Source organism: Chiloscyllium punctatum, chromosome 27, assembly GCF_047496795.1.
Source record: "Chiloscyllium punctatum isolate Juve2018m chromosome 27, sChiPun1.3, whole genome shotgun sequence".
In the NCBI taxonomy this organism is placed as follows: domain Eukaryota; kingdom Metazoa; phylum Chordata; class Chondrichthyes; order Orectolobiformes; family Hemiscylliidae; genus Chiloscyllium; species Chiloscyllium punctatum.
In genome coordinates this window covers 45,789,974-45,806,832 of record NC_092765.1, presented here as the reverse complement: position 1 = coordinate 45,806,832, position 16,859 = coordinate 45,789,974, and the positions used below count along the sequence as shown (strand labels likewise).

The following is a 16,859-nucleotide window of genomic DNA, read 5'->3' as shown; positions in this document are numbered from 1 at the left end:
TAGAAGGAAAAGCAGATATTAATTCATCTTTGTATACAATTCAATGCAACATTTATGGCCAGATGTTAGACATCTACATTCTTCATTTAACCACTTTTTAGATTTTCACCTCCATCTTTTCACTCACCCTAACACTCCATTAGAAATCCAGACACTGCATGTTTTTAGTCTCTCAATCTATTATTGGTTAATTTTTTTCCCTTTTCTATGTATAACAAATTGGTAAAACATGATGAGTCTTTACTGTGTTATGGTTTTCTGTTGTTAGGTTCATAAAATACCATGTAACATTCAGAGGGACATAACGTCTAGATCAATAATCCTTCCAGAAAGAACCTGTAGCACATTGAATTACCGATCTTGTGGGTTCCAATAAAAACAGTCACAGGAACCATTGTGGTGTGGTAATTTACTATTTCACTGCCTTCCAAATCTTGTCCTGGAAAGAGACAGTATAGTGTAACACTACATAGTACTCGGGTTGGGGGAAAAGAAAACCCCACTAAGGTAATATTAGTACACAGGCTGGAGCATTTGCCATGAAGGGACTGCAAACCCAATATTGCAGCACACATTCCACATCTTGGAAACTGATGCATATATTGCAGATTGTCACTGCATAAGAGTTACAAAACATCATCTTTAAATAAAAGGACAGTTACTCATACTCTCCCCCTCCTCTTTTTTGATTGAAAAATTGATTAGAAAAACCTAAAGTAAAGATGTTAATTCACTTGATGCTTCAAGTATAGAAGAAACCTTATGTATTACACCAAAACAAAGAGCTTATTCTCTAAGATTGGCATTGCTCATCTCTGGAAATCAAATACAATACAATTACAGTGCCAGATTCCATCTTTTATTTTGCCTACCTGCTGCAATCAAAGGAATAAACTATTGCATCGAACCATAACCTTAAGAAGTCTTTGTGCATTGCAAGTGAGGTCTACAAAGTGAGGTGACAGTGGGACTTTGCACAGACATAATCTTAACCTCCTTTTACAGAGGTAGTGAATTCTTTCTATACAGACCATTTTAAGATGCAACACTTCCCTGATAAGATCAATCATATGAAAAATACACAATTCCTTCATCACAAAGACAGATTTCTTTTTTTAAAAATTCACTTCAAGATTGAAGGTCCTGTCTTCACCGAATGTGAATATATTCAATTTTCTGTGTTTGCGTCATCAAGATATCTACAGTCCAGAGACAGATTGTTACTGGATGCAGCAGCTTGTGCTATTTGCAGCTTTGAAGCGCAAACGGCATTTTGGCCGATATTTCTCGAGGTAATGTAGTTGCTTTGAGTTAAAAGCTCCACGTCTTTTCCTGAAATGGAGAAAGAACAGAATGGGTGAGTTTCAGTATTTTGACACATTAACTGTATTTATATGTAAGTTATTTAACTGTACATTATAACTGCATCTATCACATATCTTTCAATAATTACATCTGACATTTTAAGTAATATTGGACACAAATGTGTCTGGAGTTTCTTAATTACAGTTGACAGTTCCTTTAAGCAGGACACTTTGGAGACTACAGTGCTTATTTTCAAAGCTCTTTTTGGAAAACGCTCAGAACTTTGGCCAAGAGACCTGTACTCTGGATCCTTCAATTGGCTTTCAATGTTACTGGAGTGCAGCACTCAACATTGGCAAGTAAACAGAATGAGATGACTCAACGGGAGTCTGATTTGTTAAGACTGATAATTTTATAGACAATATTAATACTTCTCAATGATCAGTGTTGACTATGATTGGAGCAGACTAATGTGGACATATGAAAAAAAAACAAATGTACTTTGATATAGCTGCTTTACAGCAACAAGCATAAAATTAGATTCCAATTGCATAGTAAGCAGCAAATCTCCCATGCCCAAGTCATCAAGAAGCAGCCATAGATCTGTAATTGTAATTACGTCATTTACCTGTTTAAATTGTTCCACACAATGGCAATTATTCAGTTTCAAACTTCCAGCATTAACATCAAACATTCCCAGGTTGGGTTGGATGTAGCATAAATCTGTCTCTACACTATTGTAATAAGCCATGAGCAAGTGTGGATTAGATAAACAGTAAATCTCTCTCAACATCTATGTTGCTAAGTGTGACAGCAAGATGAACTATTTTAAAATAGAGAGGTTATGCTGCAGCTGTATAGGGTACTGGTGACACCACACCTAGAGTACTGTGTACAGTTTTGGTCTCCTTATGTGAAAAACAATGACTGGAACTGGAGAGGTTACAGAGGAGGTTCACTAGGTTGATTCCGGAATGGAGAAGATTTTCTTATGGAGGAAAAGTTGAGTAGACTGGGACTGTACTCAGTTGAATTTAGAAGAATGAGGAGGGGGATCTTATAGAAACATAAAACTAAGAAGAGAACAGATAGGATAAAAGCAGGGAGGTTGTTTCCACTGGCAGATGAAACGAGAACTAGGAGGCATAGCCTCAAAATAAGGGGAAACAGATTTAGGACAGAGTTGAAGAGTAGCTTCTTCATTCAAAGTATTGTGGAACCTATAGAATTTCCTGCCCACTGAAGCAGTTGATGCTACCTCATTGAATGTTTTTAAAGCAAAGATAGATAGATTTTTGAACAGTAAGGGAATTTAGGGTTATGGTGAGCGGGCAGGTAAGTGGAGCAGAGTCCATGAAAACGTCACCATGATCTTATTGAATGGCAGAGCAGGTTCAATGGGACAAATGGTCTACTCCTCCTATTTATGTCCCTATGTTTTTGAAGTCTGCTTAGACAAGTAAAATACACTTATCTTTGCACAGACAAAATCCTCAACAAAAAACTTCATAGTGGCATGTGTTGCTATTTCAAAGATTCATTCACAGGATGCAGGCAAGACCAGAATTAATTTTCCATCCTGAATTGCCTTTAACTATTTATAGATTTAGATTTTATTGTCGCTTGTATTCAAGGACAGTGAAAAATGTATAAAGTTGCCATTCTCTGCCTAAACCAGATAAAGAATGGGGGATTTTCCATTCCCCACCACCGTAAGCAAAATATTTGTAAGTGCTGAAATAGGGACACTACAACACATCACAATGTCTGAGGCGTGACTCAATCTTTGCTAGACTAGCTGACCATTCTTAATACTATTTGATCTGAAAGAATCTCAAAGATCTTATTGTGAAAATCTTTGGGATGCTTTTAAACAAAATGGCATTGAGAGTGTGATCAATTAATCCAGTGATTGGATCAAGTCTCATACCTATATGGTGTGCACAATTCAGTTCTACAGAGAGCCCACTGACAAAGCCAGCCTGGAAGAATGTTCGAATGCACACAGTCACTACCTACAGACAAAATATAAAACTGTAAGTATTAATGACACTTTACTTACTGCCTTATAAACTGAACAGCATCTTCATACTGCATTCCAGATTCAATCAATGCTAATGCAACAAGCACTGGAGCTCTATAGTGCAAAGGAAAGATAGATTGAATAATTAGTACTTGTTTAGCAAGACCTTTTTGTGCACCAGTATTTGCTGCACATTTACACACACCTAAGAGGAAAAAAAATGAACCAAACTAAAGCTATTCAACTCAATGAACCATAGAATCACAGATCTGTCATTACAGTATTCAACTGCACACTGCCTGACTTAATCTAGGCTCCTTGATTTACACCATTCAACATTTACATTATGAAGTGTCGTATTAAGGTGCTGTCTTTGTGACTGCTCTTTGATAGGATGTGGAATACATATACGAATTCCAATCTTTCTCAGATCAATAAAGGTTCTCAAAATGACTAGGCTAGATGGGAAGAAATTGCTCCTGTTTGCCAAAGGAACAAGAGTGCCTGGATTTAAAATTATTTGTGAAAGAAGCAAGGGTTGTATAAAAAAAATCTCTTTCAACAGCAAATAGTTAGGGCATGGAATTCACTGTCTGGAATTACCATTGAGGCAAGTTTAATTGAGGTATTCAAGAGGGAATTGGAAAATTATTTGGTTTAAAAACAATATTCAAGGGTATAGGGGAAAAACAAGAGATTGGCTTTCAGTAATAAAGGTCATTTGAAGAACTAGTGCAAGCAAGATGGACTGAGTGGGTTGGACTCATTAAGCACTAAGACTTGTGTGAATTGTCTCTGGTGAATCATCAACAAAACTATTTCCCTCCTAAACAAGAACAGAAATACATTTAACAAGTCTAGTTGATTCTATATTATTAGCAGGGGCTTGGGAAAAATGTTTACACAATCAAGAGCTACCATGCGACATTACAAATTGTGAATATTGATTTTTAAGAAAATGGTTCCTGTTCTAAAAACAAAAATCGACCAAAACTTGGGGTCAGAAATCAACATTACCCAAAACAAAATTCATCAATTGTTATACATCTTCATAGAAACAGTTTTTCTTATTTGGAAATAATTTCTCCATCCATTTCACAATTAGTACACAAAGATTAACCATTACTGACTACTACAAATCAAACACCTAAGAACCCAATCAAACCCAATTAGTTACTCTACACTTAATAAGAAACAACAATCCTTTGCAGAGAGACTGTACAATGTTTGAGCAAGTCAACTGATGCACAAATATATGGGCCCCTCTCTCTTTTTCAGGTGCTGTCTTTGATATCAGTGACAGGATTGTCTCTTCTGTGTACAGTGGGTTGGAACAATCTCAAAAACGATAGCAAAATCCTTGCCAAAACTCTAGACAAATGCTGGCAGGAGACAGTTATTGGATTCTAGAAGCAGGGTGAGCAAATGTGTAAATGGTTGGTGGGGAGGAAAGGGGATGGAGGAGCAAGCAAGCGAGGGGGAAGAGAATAGAATACAGTTAGCTGCTGCAAACTGGGTTTCCATGATGTGAAATAAATGTCTTTTCATGTTGTTGCAAAGCAAGTTTGGATTTGAAAGAAACAAACAGCTGGTGGTAAATTTTGGATAAATGATTGCCTGGCTAATATATTAAAAATCTAATTACCTTTGTTTTATTTCTAAAAATTGAGGTTTTATGAATTTATTGATGTATCACTGGCCATACTGTACCATTATCAACTTTTCTACAGTAATTAAAGAGCTGCCTCCTTGAGCAGCTGTCATAGTTGCAGTATAAGGGCACTCACAGTACTGTTCGGGAGGTAGCACTAGGATTTGAACCCAGTGACAATTGAGGAATGATAGCCATGTGGTCCTAAGGCAGATAGTAGTGTAGGAAATAAAGTTTGCAGACTTAGAAGGTACCAAAGGTGACTTGCAAAATTCCTACCCTGTAATATAGCAATATTCTTTCCTTCAAAATCCCATCCAGTTCACATCAACATTTCCCTCCTTTTAGTTAACTTGGGCACTTTTCTATGCCTTCAATTGGGGGAAGAGTTAAATATATTCAAGACTGCAAGTGTCAAATCAGTAAGCAAACCAAGGGTTCTTGGCAAAATGCGTGCAAGATTGAGGGTAATCCGAACATCCACGAATTCACATAATAGCAGAGCATACTCAATGGGTTGAATGGCCTACTTCTACTCCTAAATCTTATGACCATATGGCACTTTACCACTGATCCACAACCTTACCCCCATCTGACTAACCCAAGGTTGAAGGTGGTACTCTTCCTCCCCATTATACTCAGACTCTCCAAGTTCTCTCCTGTGCTGACACTATACCTCAATTTCCTATTGCAAAACAATTTTTTACTTACCTGATTATAATCTATTCTCCTGTTGTCACTCATTTTTCTCCCTCTTTTACTGCTTTTCTCTCCCTTTTCCAATTATTTTGGAGAAATAAAATGCTTAAAATGAAACATTGTAGAAGAAAAGCTAAAATTTCTCAAGACAAGAATGATGTCCTGGTTTTCCAATTCAATATTCAGATTTACACTTTAGATTTCCACGTACTTCTGTTTCTTCACTCAGATAAAAGTAATAAATTGACTTTTACTTATCATTCAAAGTGCAGTGGCCCTCATGGCTATTCTCAATTTGTCAACTTATTTGGCTTGTGTCAGCTTGTTGGAAGTCGTGGTTAGATCTTACCCATTTGCTAGGTTGGCATGCATGCTCACCAGGCATAATTTACAAATGGTTTGCATTAAATGGGACAGTCACAGATGATCCCCTAACAACCTCAAATTTAATGAAATGGGGAAACTGCCAAAAGCCAAATAAACGAACGTAATATTAAACAGATGTGAAAAATATATGGATGATGTAGCCAACTTCCAGATGGTAGTCAAGATTAGAGTGGTGCTGGAAAAACACAGCAGGTCAGGCAGCATCCAAGGAGCAGGAAAATCAATGTTCGGGCAAAAGCCCTTCATCCAAATAGTAGTCTATAGTCAAATAACAAGTAATAAAAGGAGAGAAAAGAATTTGCCAGGAACCTCTTTTACCCATTATCTAAATTATCAAAGAAAATAGCCACATCTTTTTTTGATAACCGTTAAAAGAATACCTGACAACTTCAACTTTAAAAGGAAAGAAAATTCAACAAGCTGTCAACTTGGCAATGCCAAGGCTACTACCCTGGCAATACCAAAGAGGCTGGCATGTTACCAGCTGATTCTGTTGTGTTTATCTTTTTAATGATCGTCCATAAAGTGTATTGGATGTTGTTATATTTACGACTATGAAAATTTGAATTATTATTGTAACCAATTTTTTCCTTACCGCCCCAATCCTGCCACACAGTGAACAGCAATACAACATCCAGGTTCGTCATGGAATCGCTCTCTCAACAGGTTCAACCAGTCATCCACAATTTGAGTAGGAGGTGGGGCTCCATCATCAAATGGCCAGTCCTAAATGAAACAAATGAAAGACATTAATAGTAAAACTAATACATCACAATAAATGTGGCAAAATTGCCCATGCCAAAACATTTTGTTGCTCTATAGAACACAAGAAATTAGAGATCATTCTACGTTTGAGACAAACACTGCTTCTAACAAGTAACCATCAGGCAGACAAAATAATCTCAACAATTGACAATCACCTAGATGTATCAATCAGAAGCAACATGCACAGTTGGATGCATCTTCAAATGAATGACCCATAAATCTTGAATGGCAGCAGGAGAAACTGCCATTCTGTCAGACATTTTATACTACCGTATTATCAAAGAATAACCTAAAGTGTGGAAACACGGCCCATTGGCTCAACAAGTCCACATCAACCCTCCGAAAAGTAACCCACCTAGACCCATTCCCTACCCTATTACTCTACATTTACCATGAACACTATGGGGCAATTTAGCATGGCCAATTCACCTAACCTGCACATCTTTGGATTGTAGGAGGAAACTGGAGCACCTGGACTAAACTCACGCAAACACGGGCAGAACATTCAAACTCACAGAGTCACCAGAGACTGGAATCAAACCTGGGTCCCTGGTGCTATGAGGCAGCAGTGTTAACCCCTTAGCTGCCCTATTGTTCAAAGGGTCAGCCTAAATTAATTTGCAAAGGTATTTTCTTCATTCTTTGAGGTGCCACCATGAAGATGAATAGTCTACTTGAGAAAAAGCATGTTCTTCACAATCCCACTATTTATGCATTGAATGAAGGGTTATTCAATAAGGCAATAGTGATGTACGTTGAAATTCACACACAAGTCAAAGAGGAGCCCTCATTCATGTCATTACATTATTTTGTATAAAAACAATTTTGAAAGTCTTGAGGCACATTTATATCCCAACAAGCTGCTCCCCCTCCACCAAAATTTTATGGTAGTATCTGGCAAAGCGTCACCAAATCATCATACAGTGAAGCACCCTATTAACGGAACTTCTCGAATATAATTGGCATTACTAATGTCATATGGGGAAAGAGAGCTTCTTTGCTTGACCAGATCAGCCTCATGAGCCCATTTTAGGTCAATCCTCAGCCTATCAAATATACAAAAATTCAGTAAAGTCACAATCGTCAACTTGTTAAACAAACAGGAACTCCACACTATTACAAAAAAAAGCATCAACTTTAAGGTAAAAAGACAGCAGGCAATTTAAGACAACAGATACCCATGGTTCAACTTATGGCAGGATTATAAACACACCTGGCAAATCACTCCCTAACCATTCACTGATTCATGTGTATTAAATTTTGCTCTTAAAAATGAACATGTAAATAAGATTTCAAAAGATTTTAATAAAACCAAATGATATGTCAAGTGATTTTTTTCTTTCAAGTGTCCTTTTTCTTTCTCTCTTTTTTGCTTGAATGCCTTTTATAATTTTTTCATTACTCTGGCTCATCAGTTAATATCCTCACTTTGTGCCCTTGCATGTTTCAGAATCCCTACAGTGTGAAAACAGGCCATTTGGCCCAACAAGTCCATACCGACCCTCCAAAGAGGAACCCACCCAGACTCATTCCCTACCCTATTACTCCACATGTCCCCTCACCATTGCATCTAACCTACACATCCAAGTACACTACGGGCAGTTTAGCATGGCCAGTTCACCTAACCTGCATGTTTGGATTGTGGGAGGAAACCAGAGCACCCAGAGAAAACCCTCACAGACACATGGAGAATGTGCAAACTCCACAATGATAGTCGCCTAAGGCTGGATTCAAACCCAGGTCCCTGGCGCTGAGAGGCAGCAGTGCTAACCACTGAGCCACTATGCCACCTCTATTGTTTGATGTTCCCGATTAAATTCTGTTCTGAACCATTCTACAATTCTGTTATTCAACATTTCTCAGTTCAAGAAAGCCATTTTTACATTAGTAGAGGTGTAGTTTGCTCAGATTATTTTAATAAAGAATGCAACTACGTTATAGTTTTCAGTGAACTGAACCTAAATCTAACACCAGATTCAATTTAGCATCCAGACATGAATGACTAATGTTTCAGCACAGTATTAGGAGCTGAAGAATCAGGGCTATTCAGAATTTTCATGAATTCCTATCCAGGAAAATGGGTAAACAACAAGAGGACAATCTTCACAAAGACGACTGTTAAGGCCACTGGCTTATCTACATGTGAAACTTAAAATGCGGAATGTTTAGCACAACAATTTGCTCCAGTTCAATACTTTGTGGAATGATGTATGGTTAATGTTGGCCATTATCATTTGATGAAGGGACGGTGCTCTGAAAGCTTGTGATTTCAAATAAACCTATTGGACTATACCCTGGTGTCATGTGACTTGACTTTGTCCAATCCAGTCCAACACCAGCACCTCTAAATTAATGTCAAAGGCAAGCTGCAGAATATTGGCAATTTTAAAAACACAATTATTCTTTATTGGTTGTGACCTATTTCAGTAAATCAGTATTTATTGCCCACCTCTAATCACCCTCAGGGTAGTGTGAGCATCCTTCTGGAGGAGTTGCATTCCAAAGTAGTTACACTCCAGAACTGTTAGGGAGGGTAACTTTTCAGACAGGGAAAGTGGACAGGGCATATGGGACAGTTTAATAACCACATCGTTTCCACACCTTTTGTTTTGTTTATGGCCTCTGTTCAGTGCAAGTAGTAGAATGCCAAAGATGCAGTCACCCACCATTTTCTCCTTTATGGAAGCAATTATCTCAGCTGAAGATTGAAAAGATTTTTCTTACAGAATCTTAAGACAGCACAAAGAGCCTAGCTGATGCAGTAAAGAAAATATGAAGGAAATAAGGAACACAAAGGTACAACACTCAAAAATCTCAAATTGTGAAAACATTTTAATATTAGGCTTACATTTTCTGTAAAAACCACATGGGATGGTTTCACAGAAAATTTCAGAGGAATAAAATTTAGGATTTCTTTTAAACAGGCCACGCTCAAGTAGAAAAACAATGAAATCGACTTGATCAGACTTCAAAGGGCATACAGCATGACCACCTCGACCAGACGTAGCAAGGGACAGAAATGCAACATGGGTCATATGCTCAGAAGTTATTATCTCACATGGTAGATTTTCAGTAAGAAATGACATTAAGTCTGTGCTGGGTTTGTGCGCATTCAGGCACATCTCTGCTTCCATAATAGTTCAAATAAATTGATTAAAATCTCCTATTAGTTTTTGTCAATGCAAATCTAAGAGCATTCAATGAGTCATGTAAAAAAGAACCGACTGAGTTGCCATGAGCAGAGGTCCACGTATCATTTACATGTACGCCAAGTGAAACTGATCAAATTCAACTACTCTTGAATTCAGGTACAAAGACTTCTCTGTGGCATCTGACCAGGAAATAGAACACTGTTGCTATTTAAATTGGTGGCACAGAGCCAAGAGGCCCTCAGCTTCAGTTTACCAGTTACACAGTAGTATGCAGGTATAAATTATATCCTAGTGTTAAGACTAACATGGACATATTGGAATAGTAACACATAAACCCTAGGACAGTTGAAACAAAGACACATGAGGCATGGCATTCTAACCAATGTCTAACTAATTTTAGATGTGGTGGTGGTGGTGGGGGGGGTGGAAGAAAGAGAAAGAGACCCGGAAATGACATCACCCACCTTAAGAAACCAAGACCTGTAAAGAGAGAGGTGTGACATACCACCAGTGCGTCACCGAGAGCTCTCACTGATAATGTCACCTAGTATGGTGATGAAACATCCAAAAACAAATTTTCCAGCTCAGCAAGCTAACTTACATACGAGATTTGATTTTCCAATTTTTGATCTTTCTAATAGTTTTAACAGTTTAGAGATTTTGAAAAAGATTTGCAGCTCGGGTATCAGACTGTACTAACAGTGACATTAGATTAGATTACTTACAGTACGGAAACAGGCCCTTCGGCCCAACAGATCCACAATGACTCTCCGAAGAGCAACCCAGCCACACCAATCCCTACATTTGCCCCTTCACCTAACACTAGGGCAATTTAGCATGGCCAATTCACCTAACCTGCACATTTTTGGACTGTGGGAGGAAACCCACGCAGACACGGGGAGAATGTGCAAAGTACACACAGACAGTTGCCTAAGGCGGTAATTGAACCCGGATCTCTGGCGCTGTGAGGCAGCAGTGCTAACCACTGTGCCGCCCACATTACCTCATACTTTACATGCAATCATGAAGGGTGCTTAGTTGACAGTACAGCTAACAGTGCAAGTTCAATCCCAGTATTAGTTGAGATTACCACAAGGGACTCTCCTTCTCTACCTCTTGTCTGAGGTATGGTGACCCTGAGGATAAACCACCACCAGTCACACTCTCTCTCTCACACTCTCTCTCTCTGTGTGAGGGCAACCTATAGTCCTCTGGGGCTATGGCAACTTTATATTTAATATTAGATGTATTACTGTGGAGTGTACTTAAATTAGTTGTTTAACATACTTTATTAACTTTGTTCTTCTCTAACCAGAATGCATCTAAGTTATCACTGATCAATGGGAAATTCTTTACAGAAGCAGCTAGGTAAAGATTTATACATATGCATAAATAATTTTCAACAACCTCAAATGGTTATCGTTGTGAAGTGATGAAAAAGGTCGACGAAGGTTGAGCAGTGGATGTAGTGTATGTGGATTTCAGTAAGGCATTTGATAAGGTTACCCATGGTAGGCTCATTCAGAAAGTTGAGGTATGGGATACAGAAAAATTTGGCTGTCTGGATATAGAATTGGCTGGTCGAACGAAGACAACGAGTGGTAGTGGATGGAAAGTATTCCACCTGGGGGTAGGTGACCAGTGGTGTACGCAGAGATCTATTCTTGGGCCCCTGCACTTTGTAGTTTTTATAAGTGTCTTAGATGAAGTAGTAGTAGATTGGGTTAGTAAGTTTGCCAAAGACACAAAAGTTGGTGGTGTTGAAGCTAGTGTTGAGGGCTTTTGCAGGCTACAAGACATTGACATGATGCAGAGTTGGACTGAGAAGTGGCAGATGGAGTTCAACCTGGATAAATGTTAAGTGATTCATTTTGTAAGGTTGAATTTGAGTACAGGGTAAAAGACAGGATTCTTGGCAGTGTGGGGGAACAGAGGGATCTTGGGGTCCACATACGTAGATCCCTCAAAGTTGCCACCCAAGTTGATAGGAAGTTGTTAAGGAGGCATGTGGTGTTTTGGCTTTCATTAACAGGAAGACTGAGTTTAAGAAATGCAAGGTTTTTCTGCAGCTCTATAAAACTCTGGTTAGACCATACTTGGAATATGGTGTCCAGTTCTGGTCACCTCATTATAGGAAGGTGTAGATGCTTTAGTGGGCAGCACGGTGGCACAGTGGTTAGCACTGCTGCCTCACAGCGCCTGAGACCCAGGTTCAATTCCCGCGGAGGAGTTTGCGTGGAGTTTGCACGTTCTCCCCGTGTCTGCGTGGGTTTCCTCCGGGTGCTCCAGTTTCCTCCCACAGTCCAAAAATGTGCAGGTCAGGTGAATTGGCCATGCTAAATTGCCCGTAGTGTTTAGTAAGTGGTAAATGTAGGGGCATGGGTGGGTTGCGCTTCGACGGGTTGGTCTAGACCTGTTGGGCCGAAGGGCCTGTTTCCACGCTGTAATGTAATCTAATCTAATCTAAAAAAAAGGTGCAGAGGTGATTTACCAGGATGCTGCCTAGATTGAAGGGTTTGTCTTATGAAGAGAGGTTGAGTGAGCTACGGCTTTTCACACTGGAGAGAAGGAGGAAGCGAGGTGACTTGATAGAGTTGTACAAGGTAATAAGAGGCATAGATAGTCTCTGGCTATCTACTCTTTCCCCCAGGGCAGAATAGGCTCTCACAGGAGGGTCATAATGTTAAGGTGATTGGAGGAAGGTATAGGAGAGATGTCAGAAGTAGGCTCTTTACGCAGAGAATGGTGGGTGTGTGGAATGCACTGCCAGTGGTGGTAGTAGAGTCAGACACATTAGGGATTGCAGGACAAGCACATGGACAGTAGCAAATTGAGGGGTGTGTAGATTAGGTTGATCTTAGATGAAGTTAAATGCTTGGCACAACATCATGGGCCAAAGGGCATGTACTGTGCTGTACTGTTTTATGATCTAAAAGAAACTGCTATACAGATGGCTTGGACTCCACAAGAATAGTTTTATATTCCAGTTGTAATTTGACAACATATTTCAAAAATCACACAATACCAGGTTAGAGTCCATTTGGAAGCACTAGCTTTCGGAGCGACGCTCCTTCTTCAGGTAGCTGTGGAGTAGGACCATAAGACACAGAATTTATAGCAAAAGATTATAGTGTCATGCAAGGAAAATGACATATTTAACAAACCTCGATTGTTGTGTCTTTTATCTTTTAGAATAGGTTACAAGTTTTGGTCCATTGATAGTTAAATGCTAGAACTTTTTAAGTCACATTCTCAAGATAAGGTTTTATAAAATAAAAGTGACATCTCAGCTCAGACAATGCCTTAAAAGTGTGAGGTGAGAGTCTATTTCCCAATCTTGACTCAGACTGGTTCTATTTCCAAAGTGGAATTTATAAAATATTGTATGGATTGACTCACGCAGACCCTCTTTCATACACACGCTGTCTCTTGTACATGCACATATACACCCTCCACACTCACCCCCTCACAGACTTCTATCCCATCACACTCCCACACACTTTATCAAGCTTGCAACATACAAAAACACTCTCTCATGTACTTACTCACGCGCACACACTCTCATGCACGCGCGCACAAGTCTACATGGTGAATTTGTATTTGCATAATTAGGCAGTCAATGCAGACAGTTCATCCATATAAGAAGGAACCGCATGGTGAAAAGCTAGTGCTTACAAATAATCCTGTTGGACTATAACCTGGTGTTGTGTGATTTTTAATTTTGTCTACCCCAGTCCAACACCGGCTCCTCTACATCATAACATTAATTTCAACAAAGTATTTTAAAACAACTTAATATAAACATAAAATCTGGAACACATTTAACAAAGCTGATATCTAGCTACTTCACATATCACAAATTAAATCTCAGTATTTATCAAAATGAATGCACTACTGTATTTAATCACAAAGGTGTGTTCAGACATTCATAAAAGGTACACAGCAGAAACATCTGCTTTCAAGATGCCACAGGATTCCTTTATAGGAAATGAATCAAGTTAATTTTGATTCATTGTCTTAACTTGCAACTACATTGCTAAGAAACTGGTGAGAACTGGTACTGAAATTAGCAAAATAAGGGTGACTGAGAACATCGCAATGACGGGGGGGGGGGGGAATGGAGGGAGAACTATTAAGAAATGAGAAAAATATTAAACATTAAAATTGGGATGAGACTAATCTGTAATAATGAGTGTATTTTTGACAGAAATCATTGTACCTTTGGTGCAGAGATATCCACTTCCTATGCCCTTTTTGATTCAAAGCATCACCACTGTGGCCAATTCAGATTAGTTCGTAGTAAATTTTGCAGAGTAAATTCATTCATAATAATCCAATGAGACCTTCGTGACCAATATCACTGTTGCAAGAGATTTCCAATAGTTGCACACAAAAGTTGCTGCAAGACAAGAACCGTTTGCAAATTTGCACAAAATGAGTGAAAGCTTAAGCTGATCAAGCTTAAATCGGAATGGGTTGATCAATTCCGCTGTGTTCAGAGTTCTCTCATGATGCAAATCCTGATGCCTTTTTATAATTTTATAAATATCAATGAAATGCAGTTGCCAGGCAGATTTGAGTTATTGTTAGCTAAGCAAGGAAAAGCAAAAACGATGCTGCACAGATTGCTGTCAGGACACTGGCTGGCTTGATTTTCTTTCTCAATTGCTAACTTGAGCAATTGATTTCATTAATGACTCTTGCTGAGACCCACTTGCAATTTTGGCTTATTAATGGTTAACTTGGATGCCTAGAGACAGGAGTGGAGGTGGGTGGGGGGGGGGGGGGGGTGGGGGGAAAGGTGTGAAGTTTCAAACTCCATTTAGCAGACAACGCTAGGTTAGCAACCCCTCAAATTGAAGATAAATTGGCCTGCTTTTCTAAGTACATTGAGATCATTGATGCTTTGGCAAAACCTCACATTCAAGTTTTGAATGCATGCACTAACTTTAGAAGTCATTTTAAGAATTGGGTTATTTTCAAGACTTGATGACTGAGTTGCGCTAAAGTTTTTACTAAAAACTCAAGGTGTAATTGAAATCATGTTGTTTGATTGTGTTTATTATTGTTACCTGAAAATCATGACAACGTGAGATTGAACACAATTCAGCATACTAATTATAGTAACAAAAAGACCCCTCAATGATGTTACATTAGGATTTCTTTTGTTTTTGTTTCTGAACATCCAGGGATATGGACATTGGTGGTGAAGCCAACATTTATTGACCATCCTTAATTGCCCTAAAGGTGGTGGGATGGAGTTGCTTTCTTGAATTTTTGAAGTCTTTGAGGGGAGAGTACATCACACTGGTCAGGAAAAGTAGTTCCAGGGTTTTTGCACAATGACAATGAAGGAACAAAGTAGTTCCAACTCAGGATTGCAAGGCTTGGTGAAGAACTTGTAGATCATGGTGTTCCTTTTCATCTGCTGCCTTATAGGTGTTAAGGTTAGCAAGTGTTGTCAGGGGAATCTTGGCAATTTACTGCAATGCATCTTAGAAATGGCACAGACAGCTACAATCTTTCAGTCATAAAGAGACTGAACACGAAAGATGATGGACAGAGTACCAATCAAGCAGACTGCTTTTTCCCCCAATGGTGTCAAATGTGTGTATTGTTGAAACTGCAGGCACCCAAGCAAGTGGAGAATATTCCTTTATATACATAATTTGTTACTTGTAAACAGGATTTAGAGAGTCAAGTGATGAGTCACCTACTGCAGAATCCCTAGCTTCTGACCGGTTTCTGTAGTCACTATATTTATACAGCAAGTCAGCTTTTGATAAATGAAACCTCCAGGGCGTTGATAGTGGAAGAGTCAGGATTGGCAATATCAAAGATTGATTGTCAGACTCCCTCTTGTTTGGGATTGTCATTGTTGGTACTTGTGTGACACCTATATTACTTGCACTTATCAGCCCTAGGTATAAAATGGAACAAATTGAATTGGATGCCATCTCTGCTGGATCTGTGTCATGCCCAGAGTTGGCCATGGAGGTATCTGGGACAGAGTTATTTTAAGAGAATATCTGGCTTTTGCTTGACCAGTCTCTGGGACAGCTCTCCCAATTTTGGTACAAGGCCTCAGATATAGTAAAGAAGATGGACAAGGTTGGGGTTTGCTGTTGTCGGTTCCAGTGCCTGTTAATGTTCATGCTTAATTTCCTGCTTTACATTGTGTAGTAGTTTTGATACGGCTCATTAGGCCATTTCAAAGAGCAATTCAGTCAACTATATTACTGTTGGTCTACAGTCATGTAAACAGGCAACAGAAAGACTGCAGATTCTTTCCCTAAAGGATGTCACTAAGGTGAGGAGAAATTTCTTCACGCAGAAAGTGGGGAGTCTGTGGAATTCTTTGCCATAGAAAGCAAAAACTTCTCAGCCAAAACAGTCAATGCTTTCAAGGAAGAGTTAGATATAGTTTTGGAGATACAGTAAAGGGATCAAAGGATATGGAAAGAAGGTAGAAAAAGAACACCAAGTGGATGATCAGCCATGACCATATGAATAGAGAAACACGCTTGATGGACTGGCCCACACTACTTCTTCCTTTATTTCTACAAACCAGATAATTTTCTGTTCTAATCAATATCTGTTGTGGCTGGATGCCATAGGGGGTCTGGATTACTATTGCAGTGACAACATCACTGCCTCCTGAATTCACATTATTTTATTTAAAGTATTCGAGATGATCAGCTTCAAATATCTAGGTGAAAACAAAGTAGAATCTTGGAAAATAAATTTAGATTAAAATGTATTAGGGTGTATAAAAATAACAAAATGGCAGAGCAGTCAGTAAGGTATGCTAAAAAGAAGTCAAATCATTCCAAATATTTTCCATAAAATGTTTTGACCACAATCTTCAATTTATCGT

General features: G+C 38.9%; 1 protein-coding gene across 1 annotated transcript in view; it reads right to left on the bottom strand.

The window, feature by feature from the left end:
- Positions 1 to 837: 837 nt before the first annotated feature.
- Positions 838 to 16,859, bottom strand: part of LOC140453682 (protein tyrosine phosphatase type IVA 2-like) — a 126,566-nt gene continuing 110,544 nt past the window's right edge. The window contains exons 4-6 of the mRNA XM_072548606.1: positions 6,661 to 6,791; positions 3,368 to 3,442; positions 838 to 1,332 (exon numbers count right to left, since the gene is read on the bottom strand). Of these exons, the coding sequence (XP_072404707.1) occupies positions 1,221 to 1,332; positions 3,368 to 3,442; positions 6,661 to 6,791 (318 nt within the window). The 3' untranslated portion in view covers positions 838 to 1,220. The remainder of the gene's footprint in view (positions 1,333 to 3,367; positions 3,443 to 6,660; positions 6,792 to 16,859) is intronic.